The 18813-nt window shown below is 38.8% G+C and overlaps 1 protein-coding gene across 3 annotated transcripts in view; it reads right to left on the bottom strand.

The window, feature by feature from the left end:
* The window catches only part of FREM1 (FRAS1 related extracellular matrix 1), a 70110-nt gene that overhangs the window by 10127 nt on the left and 41170 nt on the right, over positions 1-18813 (bottom strand). For all 3 annotated transcript variants that reach the window (XM_085326243.1, XM_085326245.1, XM_085326244.1), the window contains exons 24-34: positions 18410-18674; positions 13219-13633; positions 11730-11931; positions 11057-11201; positions 8613-8742; positions 7157-7229; positions 4215-4364; positions 2798-3036; positions 2036-2083; positions 1569-1751; positions 1171-1296 (exon numbers count right to left, since the gene is read on the bottom strand). In XM_085326243.1, coding sequence (XP_085182369.1) covers positions 1171-1296; positions 1569-1751; positions 2036-2083; positions 2798-3036; positions 4215-4364; positions 7157-7229; positions 8613-8742; positions 11057-11201; positions 11730-11931; positions 13219-13633; positions 18410-18674 — 1976 coding nt within the window. The remainder of the gene's footprint in view (positions 1-1170; positions 1297-1568; positions 1752-2035; positions 2084-2797; positions 3037-4214; positions 4365-7156; positions 7230-8612; positions 8743-11056; positions 11202-11729; positions 11932-13218; positions 13634-18409; positions 18675-18813) is intronic.

Raw genomic sequence — 18813 nt, 5'->3', positions numbered from 1 at the left:
TCTGGTGTATATATTATAAATTAAAGCAATGCTTAAGAAAAGCAAAAGAATACATGCCTGCTAGAGGAACCTACAACTTATTGTAAGTATGTAATTAAGGCTAATTCTGCACAGATTCAGATTCCAAAAACCTCTTGAAAGTGTACATTTGTTTGGATGATGTTTTCTGGCACTTACAGTCTATGTAAAGAATTTAGTATAATAAAATTCAATATGGGATCTTAAGGAAGGGGACAGTGATATGTACTTACAGAATCTCTCATTGAGTGGATTTTAATTCATTCTCCAATAGATTTAATTCACTCACTCTGTCACACCCACATTCCCACAAGCACCAAGACATTTGTGCCCAGGGGTCTAGCAGGATCAGCAGTGTGCAACACATAGAAAGGGCAACCCCAGCCAGCAGGCCTTCATCACATCTCTGGAGGTCTGCTTACTTGGTGCCTGCAAACCTGACTCTAGACAACTCTTTCGTCTCCTGTAGAGTCAGTAGTTGTTACAGTGTGGTCCTTTGTTTCAGACTCTCGCTCATTGTAATCCTCATAAATCTAGGCAATGCAGCTGATTGTCTGTTTTCCCTTGTTTATTAGAAATATATGACTGTTCTCTCTATGAGCTAAAAGGAAAAGGAATGRCATTTTTGAATATGCAATGCTCATTTTTCTAGGATGCAGGGTCTTTCATTGACAAGTTGTCTGTGCTGTGGTCATATCAGGGCAGGCTTTCTGGTCTGGGCATAAACAATAGATGCCTCAATACTGCTGGGAGTGTTGTCCTCCAAGCAGCATTCTGGGAACTGTATCCTTCATTATCAATATTTATTATTCTTTTAACATTTTTCTGATCTTTCTTCTGATGTTACACACCATTTCATTCTAAATATTTTTCTAAATAAATCTTGAGATCCGTACTATCTAAAGATAGCCAGATAGGATCACATTAGATTACTTGAATTCCTTTCAGTGAAAAAACATTAAAATCATCTCTTTACATGCAGAACATAAACTGAATGTACTAAGGAAGAGAATGATTTTTTTCCAAGTTGTATCAAATAACTAACAATATTTTTCCAAAAGAACTCTATAGATTGGCTTATATGTGGTTACTGCTTTGCTGAGCTTTTTTTGTAACGCGTGTTTTGATGCATGCTAATGGCAGCAATTTTACCTTGCTTTGGGAATTCCAGACCTTCCATATTATTCCATCACACTGATACAGCTTTTGAGTGCTTTCTTCATAATGCAACAGCCCCTTTAAATCTGATGTGCAGGCCTTTGGAAAGGTGAAAAAGTTCTGGAAAAGGGAACAGTATTCGCACATTTGAAGCAAAATAATTACGCAAACCAAACAAGCTACATGGAACTGATGAAATAGCTCTTAATGTTAGATCTTCATAACATGAAAAGTCTACAAGACTGAGTTGTTAATTCATCTGTATGTTGGATAAACTCAGTTTTGGAGTGGGAAGAGTTAGGCTGCAGATCTCAGAGGTGTTAAATCATTTTGGAAAACAGCGTGACTGAAAACAGATGGTGAAAATGCCTGTGACACTAAAGGTTTCATACCTGATGGCTAGAGCTTGGTTCAGATGCCAGTTCTGCTTTATCAGCCTGTGGGATTTCTGTCTTCCTAGAGGTGATTGTATCTATCTGTGGCTGTGCTTGGTTAATTACCAACACTTCAGCCTTGTTGTTTGCTTTAGCTGATGAAGAGTCTTCCTCTATTCTGAGTGCTACCATCCCGTGATACTTGGTTTTACAGTAATACACATACGTGCACACACACAAAATAGGAGAGGGAAAAGAGAAGATTACCATTTATCAGCAAATCTTCAATAAACCCCACAAAAAATAAAAAGGAATTAAAAAATAGTTGTAAATCAAGGGGAAATAACATCAAAAAGAAAGAAAGACACAACAATAAAATATTAATCATGAATGAATTATTAACTAGTTGCTCTACATAGAACTTGGAAAGAACAGAGTCAGGAAGAAGTCAGAAATGAATGAGCAAATACTCATAATACTCTTACTTTGAAAACCACGTCAGTTCCATTTCTAACTACAGATGAAGGATGAACCTGAAAAAGGTAAATAGCAAAATGAGATGGGAAGATCCATGCATTATAGAAACCAAACAACTATATGAAAGATTCATTGCGTAATCTAGGCTATCGAGTCATGCAGAACATATCTTGCTTTTAGTTCTTTTGCTCTGAGAATGGAAACAGATGTCATCTGAAAACAGCTATTAAAAATCACCCATTAAGAGTGTCTTTATACAGGTTCTTTTAAGATCATAGTGGAACGTTACTAAACTGCTTAACTAAGCTAGTATAAACCAATCTAAAGAGGGAAGCTCAGCAGGCAACTTTGAAGTAACTGTTCCCTGTTTAAACTATATTTTCAGCTTTACAACTTCAGCACCAGATGCACAGCTTCTATACATTGGTCCTAGCTACAATGACTTCAACAAAACCCTGCTTCTTTCTTTTAGCAGACCCATAGATTAGACAGGATTTGAAACTGCATAATTACTCAGGTTAGTTTCTTGATGAGACTACCTCAACTGTGTTTTCTTTCCTTGCTCTCACAAACACTTCTTCAAAATTAGGAATTTCTCTTTTTTTTTCCCCATATTTTGAAATAGTTCTCAAATCTGACTTAGAGCAAACTCAGGTATTTTATGGTTACTGTGTAGTTAGGTAGAATCACCGCTAAAATATAGCAACTAAATGAAGATACCAAATCCCAAAGAGCTCGTAAATCAGTCCATCACAATAGAAATGTCTTACTATTCTGCCGTTTCCAATCACTCTCAGCCTTGTCCTTGACCGATTTGCCAAGCTGTGTTCCTGCAGTGTGTCCCGTCTATGCTCTATGATCCTTTTGGAAGGAGATGATGGGATCCCTTCCAAGTGAATGCTGCCAGGCCTGGAAGGTGATGAGGAGCCTGAGGAAACTGGAAATAGTGTGCCTCTTCCCCAGAAGCTGTGCTTATTTTGGCCAGAGGAATGGAAAGAGCTGCACTGACCTGAAAGCATAAAAATGGCAGATGGTCAGTTCTAACTCCATGAGCAGATAAGTGGTCACACTGACATGGGCATGTAAACAGCTTGTCATTAAAAGTTGGATGATTTTTTCACTTGATGTGGTTGATTTGTTCAGTCATCCTCATTTATGCAGTTTGCTTAATTATGACTACAACTGTCTGTGCAACTACCACCTGTATATATATGTTATTGCACATAATATATCCATCTCACCACCAATCAGAATCTCTATCAAGTATGAACTGAAGATACATATTTTCATACATAAACTGTGGTTTGGGTTTGGATTTGTTTAGACAGGGAGGGGTATCTTTAACTAGTGTTGGTGATACTCTATCTTGTCCCGCCACGTTTCTCTGCAGAAACTCATGGCACAATTGTTCTTCCACACTAGTGTGTCAACTAACTCCTAATTTAAATCATCAGAGTTAAAGAGAAACCATATATAAACTTTTAAAAGGAATTTTGGTAAAGTGAAATGTAACCTATTGTCACATATGTATTTAAAATACTGTTTCACTGAGCATCAGAAAGGATAAATTCTTCGGCTTTCAGAAAGCTCAGCTGCTTTGCTGGTAATTTGTATTTTTCTACTATTGTTTCAACTTTAAGGCATGCCATAGCTGATCACTGAAAAGCACAACAATAATAAGCAAAGAATGGCCTAAACTCTGTAATAATCACTGCTGTATGCTGCAGTGTTGTGAACTGTGTTTGTAGAATGTTATAAAAATTATTTTTAAGGGCAGGGTTTACTTGTTAGTTTTCTTTTCTGAAAGGAAAATAAATTGTATAACAGTGTTACAACAGTTACACAGTCACCAGAAACCAACTCTAGTGGACCTGGATTCGTTTTTTTTAATAAATGAGAACTGATATCTTGTCATTAGGAAGAGTGATTTGTTTCCCCACTACCACCTTTCCGATTTTTTACTTGCTGCTTTCTCCAAACTCCATTTCCTAAGAGGAGAAACATGGTTTTGTGAGAAAATAGTGAGTGTGCAACTGTCAAGCCTGTTCTCCCTAAAAAGAAACTTTGCATTTTGATATTAACGTAATTATTGGCAACACTTTTTACTGAAAATAAGTAGCTGCAATAGCTAGGTAGCTACAGCCAAGATTGTTCCAGATTTTAAAGACGAAGATTGAAATAGAATACCTCCTTTTGAATCCAAAATTTTCACGACAGCTTTTGTCCTAGTGCCAAGAATGGCATTCACAGGGGAGCTCAGAACTACTTCAAAGACTTCATCATCTTCCTCTAAACCGTCATAGGTAATTGCTATATTCCACGTCTTGGTTGACATTCCTAACAGAAATAAACATTTTAATCACTCTTTAACTGCTATTTCAATCAATCTGTCAAATAAATATATTAATTAACATGTCTATAGTTAGAATGATGTAGCTTGTGTATGCTATTGTGCTCCTACCAACTGACTGGACTCCTGCTGTTCTCCTAAATAACACTAAGACCAAATTTGTTCCCAGAGAATGAGGATTCAAATCAAATGCATACACTGTGACAAAAAGCTGCTTTAGTCATGAGAGATGATGGTTACAACACATATATTTAGGGCTTCCATTGTAATTTTAAAAAGGAAATATAGCATATGCTTTTTTATCTTGAAAGTTGAATTTTAGAGACAAAGCAATTATTTAAAATATTTGCATATTGATCAATGAATATATTGGCTCTAATTAGAAATTTTTAGAATGCAGATTTTGTACTTAGTTACAAAATTTTGACTCAATTGCTTGTCTTAACTAGGCTACTTCAGATTTACACTAGTGGAAATGAGCAAAGATCATTCTAAGGTAAAGAACTAGGCTAGTTATTAGCTGAAAGGCTTCAGAAATTGGGAACAGTCAAATGCTGCAGGAGAGAAACATCTCAAAATAGACATTGCTGTCATAGAAACATTTCAGGAACTGTTTTTGCATCACAATGTCAGCATAAACATACAGAGAGTTAATATCAAAAACACATTTAACATTGTATAAAGATTTTTCTATATGATTTTGCTAACTCTCCTAAGCTTCATTTCCTTCCTCCCTCTCAGCTGGATCTTTCTTACCAAATTATGAGCTCAATACAAACAGTCCCATTAGTCTGAGTAGGATCTTCTGCTCTTAAACTTCATTTGTAATTTATTGATTTCAATCTAATGTGTATAATCACTTGGTGTAGATGAAGTTTATTTATAAAACAAATCTATCACATTACTAAGTAGGTCAGTACTAATTAATAAGAATCAAGACTCTCAAATTAAGGTCTAAGAAATTGATGTTGTCCTGGCTGTAAGAGTTTGGAGGGATCCTTCCAGGTTAAGCCTAAACAAAGGACTCTCAAAGAGACCATCTAAAAAGCTTGTGTCAGGGAACCAAGCTGGTGCAACTGAGAGGGGGGACACTGTGCATCTCTCTTATACACATTCACAGTTACTTCATGGGGCTCACCACTGTGATCAGAAAGACAGTAGCAGTACTTTGGCCTATCCTGTGCTAGGAGAAGAAATATATGGCCTTGCACAAAAAATGTCTTTGCAACAATCTCGAGCCATTTCAGTCCAAAAATTGACAAGCTTAAGTGTATTAAGAAGAACAGAGCTGGAATTACAGGTAAGCATGATATGAAATATTTTTTCCACTGTTCTCTAGTCTTTCTTGCTTCTTCTAATTAAAATAAAAAAAAATGCTAAACAAAAGGTCCTCTGGGAKAGTGGCTTACTAGTTTCGGAGGTTTCATAGGTGTTCCAAAAGTAATGGCGATCAGAGCAGATTTTCTTATTTCCTCCATTTTTTTATTACTGTCTGCCTAAATGCCCTCCTTTACCCATCTCTGAAAATTAACCAACAGTTGCTTATTCTACACTTCTACATAACTTTTACAGGTTATAAAGAAGTGTTTCTGAAACTGTCACAGTTGTAACTCAACTTTAACTGAACTTAAAGCTAGAGATTTTTCTATGAGATAGCCTAGAAAGCAGAGGTAGATATTTCATCCATGGCATGGAGTTCTGCATAAAAAGCCCTGACGTTCTACTGTAAAAATCTCCAGGCACTGGCTGGAACAGACTTATATTCCCATATCTGCTTTCAAGAAGCAGATAAGTGCTCAGACTGTTTTTTATGATCAAATAAGTGCCAGATGTCATCAAAGGCAATGTATTTTGTCTTCTCTGTAGTCACTGTGACTTTCTGTCACGGAAATCTTACTCCTGGCAGCCTTGGCGTAATCTCTGCTGGCATTACAGGCAGCATCCAGACTCCAGGGACTCCATATTCTAAATTCAAGTCCTAGGCCTCGAATTGTTGTCTACAGAATGTCTTCTAAAAATTCCAGCTTCCACATGTAAAGGAAGTGATTATGATAGTAAATAGGTTTTCATGCCTGGATAATCTGTTTACATGGGCAAAGCCAAATTCTGTGGATGAAGCTAAGTTTCAGAATGGTGCTGCTTGTTCTCTGGACACCAGAGGCACACCTGAAACATGACAGTAATAAAGACTGCAGAACAGAGGAAGCTTTCTTCAAGAAAACACGTTCACGTTTTTGTTCGCTTTTAGTATCAATACTCTCACAGCAAGAATCAGGCCACTTCTGTTAATATAGTTGCTCTTATTTGTGGCTATTTGCAGTCTCAGCCAAGGTCATACTCCTATGGTGATTACCATGCAGGTCTGACAACTTTCAGGTTGTGTTATACCCTTCTGGTCTTAGGCACTTTGCATAACAAATTGTTCTCAAGCTCGTGTAAATTTGAAGAGCTTCCTAGACCTCTCATAACATATTTCACATCTTTAAAGCATCTCACAGCTCAGGTCAGGACAAGTCCTTCCTCACCCGGCTGTGGGGAGAGTAGGAAACACCCTTACAGCACTTTTGATATTTTAACTGGAAYAAAGAGATCATGTATCATCTCACCCAAAGAAGTAAGGATGCTGATTCACAAAGGAGGCCCACTGCACTTTCAGCAAATGACCCCAAGTCCTGTACAGCTTCTCTAGCTATAAATGTAACAGGTTTCACACTCCAAAATGGCAGCTTTCACAAATCATTGAGTTTATTTTAAAATTAGCTAGCACAYTGGTTCATACCTGGATCAAACTGAACAAGCTTAGAGGGAGTCACGGTAAAGTCTTTTCCCAGCACAGCAGATATTTCGTTGATCTGAGRAGAAATCAAACAGTAAATGCCATGCTGTTACCTATTTCACAAGCCAGTGTGTTCTGCTGGGTGCTGAAGCTGCTGTGTCTCTTCACAGAGCCCCAGAAAGACATGCCAATCTGGGCATCAGCTTAGCCTGGCTCAYGGTTTAAAACACATAATCAAGAAGGTTTGCTCATCTTAAAAGTTTCTCTCCTCACCTCTTGAATTGCTGCTAAACTGCACTACACAGCAGTGCTGTTCAGCCTGGGTACCTAGTCACAGCTGCCTCCTGCACAGGCACACAGCAGCTTCCTGAAAGAGCACCTTGCTGCCCTGCAACATGGGCTTGGCTGTGCTCCCCCACTGGATCCTCTGTAAGGCCTCCTTTTGCCCCTATTTCTGCTAAGGGAAAGAAGAGTTTGCACGCTGGGCTGCCTGTCAGCCCCAGTAACTAGTCRGGATAGGCACGAGCACATCCAAGCAGAAGTGTGAGGATGCCTGTGCCTCCAACAATTTCTGCAGGAGGCCAACAGAGGACACTAGCTTCCATGCTGCCTTCTTGCTCATAGGTGCAGTTTGCTTGATCTTTTTAGTTTAGCTACAAGCAAAGTCACTGGTGTTCATGAAGAATAACTAGAAAAATCTACCTATTATATATCGATGGAAACATTGACTGAAGTCGATGGCAAAACTCCAGCAGACTTCAGTGGAATAAAAATGAAACTTTTATTTCTAGTTAGGGTTATAATCATAAGACACTGTGAGGGAGACTGTGTGAGGATTTTACTAGCAAGAGGAGCCAGTAAAAACTTGCAATTTCTTTTTTATGGGGGAAAAAAATTGTAAAGGTAATTTGCACAAAACATGTTTTACAAAAATATTAAAAATCTTCACCTCTCAGCAGAATTTTCATGGTACAAAACAGAGCCTCTTACCCAAGGTTTCAGTGTCCCCTGGGTCATTTCCTAGCTAGATGGCAGGGAAATGGTGGGGAGAAGTGCCAGACATTGGTTTACACTGTGGAGCTGAAGCTCCCATAGCTCCTATGCTTCTCAGTGTAAGCAAGAAAATAAGTCTCAAGACCCATCAGGGATTCCAAAATAGAAACCTAGCCTCCCAAGCAGGATACCAGAGAAAACTGCCTGCTGCTTCACAGAAGTTCATAAAATTTGAAATAAAGCTCCGAAACATCCCCGTGTATGTTAACGAGCATTTCCCCTTAAAACTGTTTATGAGAAAATTTTCAGCCGGTTGTTTTGCCAAGGACAACATCCTGGCAAATCTAATTTGAACTGAATAACCTTTTGGCAGATTACTGAAATATCTTTTAAATCAGAGGAGGAAATTAACTGGCTCTATTGTTTATTATTAAATTCCATTGAAGTCTTATTTTTTTAGCTTTACCTTCACTGCAATAAAGGCAGAGTCTGCAGAGTGTCCTGCCCTGCTGATTTTCAGTGACACCATTCCTGCATTCTCGCACACTTCATATTCAGTCTGTTGCATTTCAATTCGAGACCACCTTAGTTCCAGTCTGTGGGGAAAGGAAGGAAAACCTATGTGAAAAAAGCAACCTACTCTCAAATCTCCACCCCCTGCTGCCTGAAGGTTCAGTAAACTGACATTTCTTTCTTTCTTGAGTGTTGATTCAGCCAATAAACATACTAAGTCTTTGTCTTCAAATCAACAAATTTTTGTGATTTGGCTGATTATAAAGAGAGAGAAGCAGTTAATACATCTTCTAATTGAATCCCTGTCTACCCCAAAACAACCCTGAACATCATCTCAAAGCCAGAGAGAAGATTCATAGCAGAGATTTCTCTTTGAAAAGAGAAGTTTGGCCATAAAATAAGATCAGCCATGATAAGCTACAATGCTTCTTCCTGGGTCCCTCCATCTGTGTGACTTTCTTTAAGTCAGTTCCTGGTACTACCTCTGCAATATTTTCCCTTCTTCCCACCTTTCTTCCACTCTCCTCTAACTCATTCCCTCCTCCTCTAGTATACAGGGCCGCTCCAGCAGTTCATTGACACATCCACTGTTCTCCCCACTCCCTTAATATTAATTTTCTCTCTACTTTCTTCTCACAAAGAAGCAGCGGATTCCAGACCTCTCACATAATGAACTTTGGAATTGCTTGTGAGGGAACATGACTGAACCTCAGAGGACTGCATGCTGCAGACAGTGGCTGATAAACATATCCTGTTGAAACAACCTTTTGAAAAGCTGCGGTAAAAAACAGTGAGAGTCAGAGATGAATGAAAGGCAGCAGAAAGAAGGAAAATGGGCTATGCTAATTATAAATCTAATTGAGCTTTTCTAAAACAAAGTTCTAGACTTTTCAGGGTTTGAATAGCTCTAACATTAATTGACGGTCTCTCTTATCTTCCTAGATTTTCTGATACCCTGGGAAAGACAACTCATTTAGAAGCTGATTTATTTTCTGTTTACCAAAGAGTGTGCCAGGTGTAGTCTAGTAGCATTCAAATAAAAGTTGTGATTTAATTTCAGTACTATCAGCTTGCAAATCAAACTTGTCTTTTGACTCAGAGACAATTAGATGATAAACCATTCAAACAAATCTGTCACCAGCTTTTAAATGCAGTACTAAAAGCATGGACTTTTTCTTAAAAGCAAAATTCTCCTTTGTTCCAAAGTCTGGTGCAGGTAATAAGTACGGTCTACTTCTCTGAAACTTGTATTTTCTATACGAAGAGTGGTTTCCCTCTTTTCACTCCCTAAAAGTATATAATGTATTGCTATCGATATGCAGGAACCCATACTTTCCCGCATGTAGTGGCTGCATTTTAGTGATGGGTTTAATATCAGTGTGTTTCTGAACAAATATGATGCAACTGGGAAGTGAGCCGAGCACAGTGCTAGCTGTATCTAGATGTGTTTGACTACAGGGACATCTTTTGGCATAGTGTGTAACTGTGGAAATGTTGTCTCCATCCTCTAGCATACCGGGAAGTGCTCTACAGAGAGCCTGAAGCTTGAAGCCAGCTATCTCCTCCTTCCACTTTCCCCCTCTCCATGATGCCAGGCTTGTGGATAGGCAATTTGGCATATGGAAATAGTTTTCTGGGTTTTTTGATTACTTCAGATTAACTAAATTGATTGAACATTCAGTCCCATTTTCAGAAATAAAGAGAAACGGTCAGTGGAACTACTATTACTTTTGGCCATTATTATCAAAGTACAGCTCAGATGATCCCTCAGTCTCTAATTTTCATACAGTAGATTTATCTTATGTCAAAGAGATATTTTGATGATATGCCTGTTCAAAATATTAGAAGTACACAACAAAAAGGATGATTTGTGCTCTCCACCTTCTTCTTTCAGTGCTCTCATGCAAAAATGTAACATACAGCTTTTACAGCTTGAGAGTTTCCCCTTTGTTGTAATCCCATGCTTGTTACTGCTAGCACAGGACAAGAGTGACCTCCAGCTGCAGGAGCATGTACAGGAAGCAACAGGCCTGTCCCTATGCCAGCATCTCAGCTCTCCAGATATTGTAGGCCTAATTCTCACTTATGTTATATTCCATTTTATCTTTCTGTGAGGCCTTGTAGGCCATAAGGCACCAGGTTCAGATACCAGGAGAAATGTATCCAGTTTGACTTGAAATTAGCCCTTTCCCCCATCCTGAAGGGGAGAAACCTTCTTTATTCTTTAACAACAACAACAAAAAAGGAATTTAAGTATTTGAAACTGTAACTACTTTAACTTCTGCTCAGCTGCAAATCCAGCAGTGACTCATTTGACCTATGGCAGAAGCTGTYGCAGAGGCTGACAGGTGAAATGCACAATGCATTACAGTGCTTAAAGCAGAAGATCAAAGTTACATTTGGGGGACTCCTGAATTTCCATYGGGATCTGTGACTTGAAACTCCAGGTCATCTGAATTCACTTCCTGCAGTGGATTGATGACATAAAGTACAATTTTACTGTTTAAATCCTTTTGGCTAAATCCTTCGTAGATAAAACCACCTGGGAAAGAACAGAAAGAACAGACACAGGCGACTCAGAAGGCTGTTAAGCAAAAATCACATCTTTCAYAAAGACTATTTTCAACATTGTTAAACTCTTAGAAAACTCTGAACTTCCAGAAAGCTGTTTTTATAATTATGCAGCAACATCCTAGCCCATTAAAAGTCCCTACCAATTCATTCTCATGTGATGTGTTTATCAGATGACCAAGTTTGGTGTTCATCATTTCTTCCCTTGACATAAASCTCACTGTAGGCATGCTATATTATAGTTTTGCTACTTGCTATGTTGGTATTTCAGGCTTCCGAAAAACAGTTTCTGAGTTGCAGTTCTTAATAATCTGCTCAWACAGTGTGAGCATTCATGATTAACATGACATTTAGGTTTTGATACAGAAGATTTCTTAACATATTGCAACCTTGCCCAAGKTTTTCTGGGAAAATTTGGCTCCCTTTATCAAGTAAATAGATAGGTTTTTTTAATTTGTTCCAGCAAATCCTARAATATAGAGATTATAGGACACAGTACCTGTGGTTATATTTTCCAGGTAGCCATAATGAGGACCTCGTAAAATCTTAAAAATTATTTTGTCATCTTCTGTATTGGGATCAGATGCYTTCAGGGACCTAGCAGTAATATAGATCCCGTAATTGCCATTCTTTAGCAGTTCTACATCAGTAAAGCAATGGAGATGAATAATTTTTGGTGCCATTTTGTCCATATGGTCCACCTAAATCAAAGTTAGAGAAATGTACATTTGTTTTACAGAATCGGCATGCTTCTTGCCACTACTACCTTTACTGAAAGCACAAGAGTGTGCTCAGGAATGCAATAGTCATTCTGGCTAGCAGTCTGCTCCGGAGGAAATCTGAGCTCCAGGTAAATACTACTTCCCATGAGAGGTTTCCAGGTCCAGATTGCCTAGTTGCTTGCTGCACATAGAGGGATACAACACATGCCAGTGAGGGCAACAGGATGTTCTGTGCACCTCTGTCCTGATCTCCCCTACTCCCCATACTCCTCCTTTTTTTCGGTATCTTTTTCTAATAGCAAATGAAAACTCCAGCAAAGGTCTCTCACCTCTATTTCACAAGCAGGGACTACCATGACAAGCAGGGAAATCTGTGAATTATGATAATCACAATTATAGATGTGCCCAAAATGTCCTGTTCAGTCTGTGCTACCTTYCACAACTTCTGATATGTCTTCTAGCTTTCAGTATCCCACAACAATGGTTGCTGTTGCRCTTTCCATATCTCATTTTTCCGATGCAATGACACTCCTTGTTCCTTACACAACCTGATGGCTTTACYGTCAGGAGAAGTTAAGAGCTACTGCCTCTTTGTTAGTATCAGTATTTTGAAACTTACAGACTCCTGACATACAATGCAACCAGGCTTGTTTTGCATATTAAAACATGCCAGATACGTARAAGAAGTCGTAGCAAGGCCATCTGAGCTTGTGACACAGTAGAAAGAACTTAAAAATGAAAGGAATGGAAAGGGAACAGAAAGATCCTAGTAAGGGAGGGAGGAATCAGAGCAGGCACCTTAAAACTCTCAGAAGGACAACTGGCTGTAGGAGTGAAGTAGTGGCTGTAATTCAAGATTCCTGCAACMCACCAGTCAGTTGTCATCCTAATATCTGTCACATGAGACTAGTGGAAAAGCACCAAATGGGAAAACAGAGGAGGAAGAAATTGCTTGCCATAGTTAGACTAAGTTTTAGGATTGAAATTCCTTTTAGAAAATATTTGCAAGTATAAGTGGATGCCTTTTTCCTCTTAAGTGTAAGCTCTTTGTTTGCACTATATAGACTTCTTTACCTGAGTAATGCATTGTGGTGATTTGTTCTCAAGATTAATTACTGACAGACCAAATCTTGCCCTCTATAAATATTTCAGTTGGATCATTAACTGCAGCAAGAAAATACCAATTCTAAGCCTAGTCAAATCACTACATTTTGTACCTTATCATATTACACATCTTTTTTTAAGAAGGCCTGTGGCCACACTTGCCTGAATGGTGAATGCCACTGGCTCGATCTGCACCCTCCCATTCACGATGAAGCCTTGATTAGTCCTATCTGTTGCAACAAATGTAAATCTGTCAATCTGGGAATTCCCACCTCGGTGTTTATATGCAACATCCATGTTGTCCACATCTTGCTGGGTGAAATTGTGCTGCAGTAGCACAGCCCCTTGATAATACAGATGACCATTTTGGGGGACCTGAGCCAAGAGGAAGGTAAGGTTTTCTTTGGCAGTGTCTGGGTCTGAAAGCTGCAGGACATCAGGAGAAAGGAGTGCCATAGCGCCTTCCACTAATCTTAACCCCATATTCCTAGATAGAGTGGGTAAAGCTTGGTCGACTGCCTCCAAGAAGATCGTGAATGTCCCATGCTTAGTCCTCAGTCCATTGCTGATGATGAATCTGGCAAAGAGAGGCAAGGCAGCCTTCAGCATGTGTTCTTGATTCACCATGTATTGAAACGAAACAGTAATATATACCGTSACTACAGGATTTGCCTGTAGTGATGCTGCAGAACACATGAAGAACTGGAATTGGTCTAGCTCAAACCCAAACTGTGGGACAGGTGTGTGTGACTTTAGAAYGTGGAAGCAGATGGCCAAGTCATGGCAGGACTGACACTGTGTCTGCACGAATTTGACTAGTAGCCAGGGTAGTGACTTTGAGGATCAGTGTCAGCCATCACAAMGGAGCTGTTCTAATCTTCCAGCTCAGATACAGAGGAAGCAGATATAAAAAATGATGGGGGTGATTAACAGGTTTCTTGGACCTTCTGGYCCAGATGCAGATGTTTGTACACATCATCAAGGTTATCTTCAATTGGGTACATTGTGGTGGCAGCTCAGTAAAAGTCATGACTTTGTCTACAACATACAGGAAAAGGTGTGTAAATACATAGTCTGCCCAGACAATGGGGTTGTTCACTGATACAAGCCCTTCATACCTACTAGTGCCAAAACTATTTTTAAAAGCAAGGTGGGAAAAGAAGCACAGAGATCCATCCTCATCACACTTCGCAAGTTTATTTAAGTACTAGTTTTATCTGTGAATTTCTTTATATTCAGAGGGACTGATTTATGTTTCTTTACAAAACTCAGGCAAAAAAATCACTGAAACTCTAAGATTCTGCAGTAGATATTGGACAGAATTATGTAAGCTGRTAGGTTAATTTGAAAAATGTAATTATCCATACTGTGTATTTATCAATGAGTCAGAATTCTGTACTGAATTTGTCAWTGGGTCAGATGCAAAGTTGTTATTCCATGCTGGGAATTTTTGTTAATAGCAGCCTATACTCTTATATTTCTCTTCAAAGCAGAAAAATTTCCTTAAATATATTAAAGATTCATTTTTTTGCTAGAGTTAATTTTCCTTTTCTAAACAAGAGAAAGCTAATAGTATCCAAGGCTGGAGAAAAATGTGTTGGAGGCCTATCAATTGAGTATGGGMATTTACTACAAAAGTAAGAGTATGTGCTGCAGAAATTAATTATCAAATTTTGTAGCGCATAAAAACAAAGAGAAAACTAGTCTTGCAGCCTTCAATATTCATTCTAAGTTTCCTTGCCAAGATACTACCTATGTATTTATTTGAAAGCAAGAATATTGTATGTTGTCATGCTATGTCTTAAAATACTTTGACGATATATCAACACAAAAATTGCCTTGGAAAGATCTCATTGTTCTTCAGATCACATATCACATAGTATATAAGAGAAAGTTTTGCTTTTGCAGAGGTTTTTRCTGTGTTTCAGTGAATATGCTGCACAGTACATACAAAAACTTGAGAGTGGTTTTTACCCAGATTTGTTCTGTCTGAGCCCGAATATGGTACCAAAGGCATAGGTCAGACCAAGACTTCTTTGCAAAGAATTCTGTTTTGTGATAGAATATTCACGTTCCCTATCCCTCCTTTTTCCCCCTGCTCTCCAATACCCCGTGCTCTGTGCATACATGTTGCTACACTTACTGCACTTGCACAGCTGATCTTGAATTAGACAGTACCATTGGGTATTTCAGACAATCTGAGAGCTAGCTGTCTTGCACCTATCGTAGAATCATAAGGTTGTAAGGGGCCTCTGGAGATCATCTAGTTCAACCTCAGCATAGCCCATACAGGGATTGAACCAACAACCTTGGCATTAGCAGCACCATGCTCTAACCAACTGAGCTAAACCTGCTGTTACATATGTGAAATGAGGACAGGCTACACTTAGTATATCTGCCTCATCTTGCTCTCAGACCTTGCCTACAGATTTCATAGGAGTATTCCAAGAACTACGGGGTCAGTTGTTGCATGGTTTGAATATAAGCGACCTTGAGTAGGTCATGGAATAGCTGTTTCATCCAGGCTGTTCATTTAAAACCCTTCACTGCCCTCACCAATGCCGGATGATTGGGGCCTCCTCAAGCAGGCACTGTGCCATGAAACAGATGGGAATGAGCACAGGCAGGCCAGAGACTATACAGGAGTTAGAAATATGTTTACTGGGGACAGTATTCCCAGCTGGGAACCTAGAAACATCTGTCTCTACTGACCTAATGCTATTTTGCCAACGGTTAAAGGGCTGCCTTGTCAGCAACCTAGCTGAAATCAAGCATGGAGCTAGAATAATGATCATAAATAGTATGCTAAAAAAGGTAAAGCATATTCAGTTAAGACCTTATCCCTACCTCAAAAGATCTGAAAAATTGCAGCTGGAGTGAGTTCGCTTCATTCAGAAATCAACTTTTTTTCTTTCTTTTGATGTCTGTGAAGTCATGTGGATGACATCTCAAATGATATTTAAGTGAAAGACTTAAAGAGGACAACTTTGTTCATGAAAGCAAAGATTCATCCAGAATTCTCTACAGAATACCAGACAAGAGTAAAGCTCTTGGTTATATATATACACCGAAAATTACATTGAAAATGTTGTGTGCCACTTGATTTCACAGGTAATGAACCTGATTGCATCCAAGAAGTCCTTTTTTTCTGCACTTTGGGGGATTTTGTTTTTTGTTTATTTCTGGTTTATGGCTGCTTCATCTTTCCCCAAGGAATGGAAAGCAGCCAACATTCTCATCACTCTGATGAAATTTATGGGACAAATCTCAGATATAGTTAGGAGGACATGTCGCATGGTTTGATTTCACCATTACCAAGGTTTCATGCTTTCTGCAGTTCCATGGCAATAGAGTTGGCTGAAGGACTTACCATCTGTCATGGCATTTAAAAGATAAAAATGGAATCATAAATAGTGCCAGCTCATTACAAAATTGAACCAGCGTGTCAAAATGGAGGACATTAGTATATTCTTTTAGCATCCTGCTGCCAGCCTCTGATGTCAGGTTGCTAATCACTTGAAGTCATCTGTCCAAACAAGCATTGCCAAATCTTTCTTCCAGGCCAGCARCACCAAACAATACAGGCAAATTTATGACTGAAGAAAATATTTCGGTGGAAGGTAAAAATCCAATCAATTAACACCCCTTCCCCATATAATTAACGTTACCATTCCTTGTTAAGAAAATAATAATAATCTACTACAGTATTTATATGCCCACACCAAATCAAATTCTTTGCTGAATGGTAACATCATGGAACATCAATTATTGTGATTAAAATGGATATGCATATTTATTAAAGCATAATAACCTTACTAAATTAATAAAGCTGACTTTCTAATTTGGTTCTAAGCCATTATCCTAAACATTGGGTTTATGTGCATGCACARTTTCCCTGGAATTATTGTTCTGATCATTGAATATTGGGCTGATCACTGAATGCCTTCATTAGTCTGGTACAGAAATGATGCTGATTCAAGCCACTTCCTGCACTACTCATCCTAGGGTTGATACAACAGCAACTTTTCTTGTACAGGCTAATTCTATTTTTGGTCATAGCAATTCACAAGCGTGTCACTGAACTTCATCAGGTCAGAGAACATTCATTCACTTTTTAAGTTATGACCGCAAGTAGCCATCAGACACATCTTGTGACTAGAGATGGTTGAAAATCCAAATTTTCACAGCTTCGAATTCATTGGAAGGGATAGCTCTAAAAGTTTCAACTGAGAAATGTCCTAGAATTACATTCGTCTCAGCTTGAGATAATGTGTACGTTAGCTGCCCCATTGCTGTAGGTGGAACTATTTCCTGCCTCCATACCCAACTTCCTTGGCTTCTATGGGAAAAAGCTCTCTGGATGAATGATGCAACATGCCATTTAAGCTTCATTTATGCATTTATGCACAGTTCAAATCAGGAATCCTATTCACAAGAGAGTGTGTAGAGGGGACTTTCATACGTCTGGACTGCAATGCTTATGAGCTAAAAGCTCTGTATGGTAGTCATAAAAGAAAAACAAATAGACTTTATTTATTTCCTGTGGAAATTTTTGATTTTACAGGAACTCCATTTTCTGTCAAAAGCTAACAGGAAGTTAACATTCTTCCTTAAGAAAAATTTGCCTGAATTTGCTCTCTTTTACTGGAACTCCCCCAGAGAGATTCAGCAGTGACACACATCTCTCTTTGCCTAAGGATAACTCGTCAGATCATTTCATTCTATGACCAGAAGCGGTTCAAGTAAGAACAGCATAAGGCAATATTTACTTTAGAGTGAACCTAGTTTAAGCTGGTCTAAGGGCCAGGTCCAGAACCCAGGTGAAAGTAAGCCTAACTGTCAGAAGGCTGCTGAACTGGATCTATAAGTAGCTGACTTTACTCAAAAAATCCAGTTGTCTACAAAAATTTTTGAAGAGATAAGTGGTTTGGTYACCAGTGTGATGAAGAATGACTACTGGATTCAAAAAACCTGCAACAGAATAAATGCAACAAATAAGCAAAAAGAAGCTAATAGCTGGACTGAGCAGTTTTACCACATCCAGCAGTAGCAGGAAATCATAGGGAAATTCCCCAAACCATATTCTTAGTTGTTCTCCTGCACACTCTCTCCTATGAGTGTATGTGTGCTTTTAATAATATTTAAGGCAGTGTCACTGAGTGAATGTGGCTCAAGTTACTATTTCAAGGTCTGTTAGAAAATATATTTATTACTAAGGCAGTCATAACTGCATCTGTTAGAGCAGAAATATCTTTGCTGTATAAATATTAAGAATTCYCACATCTCATCCTCTTTTTCCGCAAATACTCAATAAATTCTAGGGCAAAGGAAGCTCTTTTTTTTGATGCCTTACCTGAACGTATCTTTAGAAATGAGTGCTTTAGTACTGTGAACATAGCGGACTCTCTGTCCTGCTACATCCATTTGACTGAAGCTGGTAATGGGGATGCCAGGATAGCTGACGTACTCTATCTGTCCGTATCGAGGTGGGGAGGTTATCACGTAAAGGAGCTCCTCCAGTTTGTCTGTTCCATCCAGTGCAAGCAGGGCATCTGTTGTAATGTAGCCCTGATCCCCTTTTGGCACTCTAAGAGGCTTTACAAAAACAGCAATATCTCCTGCAGGATAGATAAAATGACATTAAAATAGTCATACTGATTTGAAATTTCATCTCTTATGCATCATTTAGCCACATGCAAGCCATCACCAATAGAAAAAATGATGGGATTATAGGAAATTTCAGGCTGGAAGGGACTT

This window comes from Rhea americana, unplaced genomic scaffold (genome assembly GCF_003343005.1).
Source record: "Rhea americana isolate MKP2758 unplaced genomic scaffold, rheAme1 scaffold_129, whole genome shotgun sequence".
Classification (NCBI taxonomy): domain Eukaryota; kingdom Metazoa; phylum Chordata; class Aves; order Rheiformes; family Rheidae; genus Rhea; species Rhea americana.
This window is presented reverse-complemented; position numbering and strand designations above follow the sequence as displayed.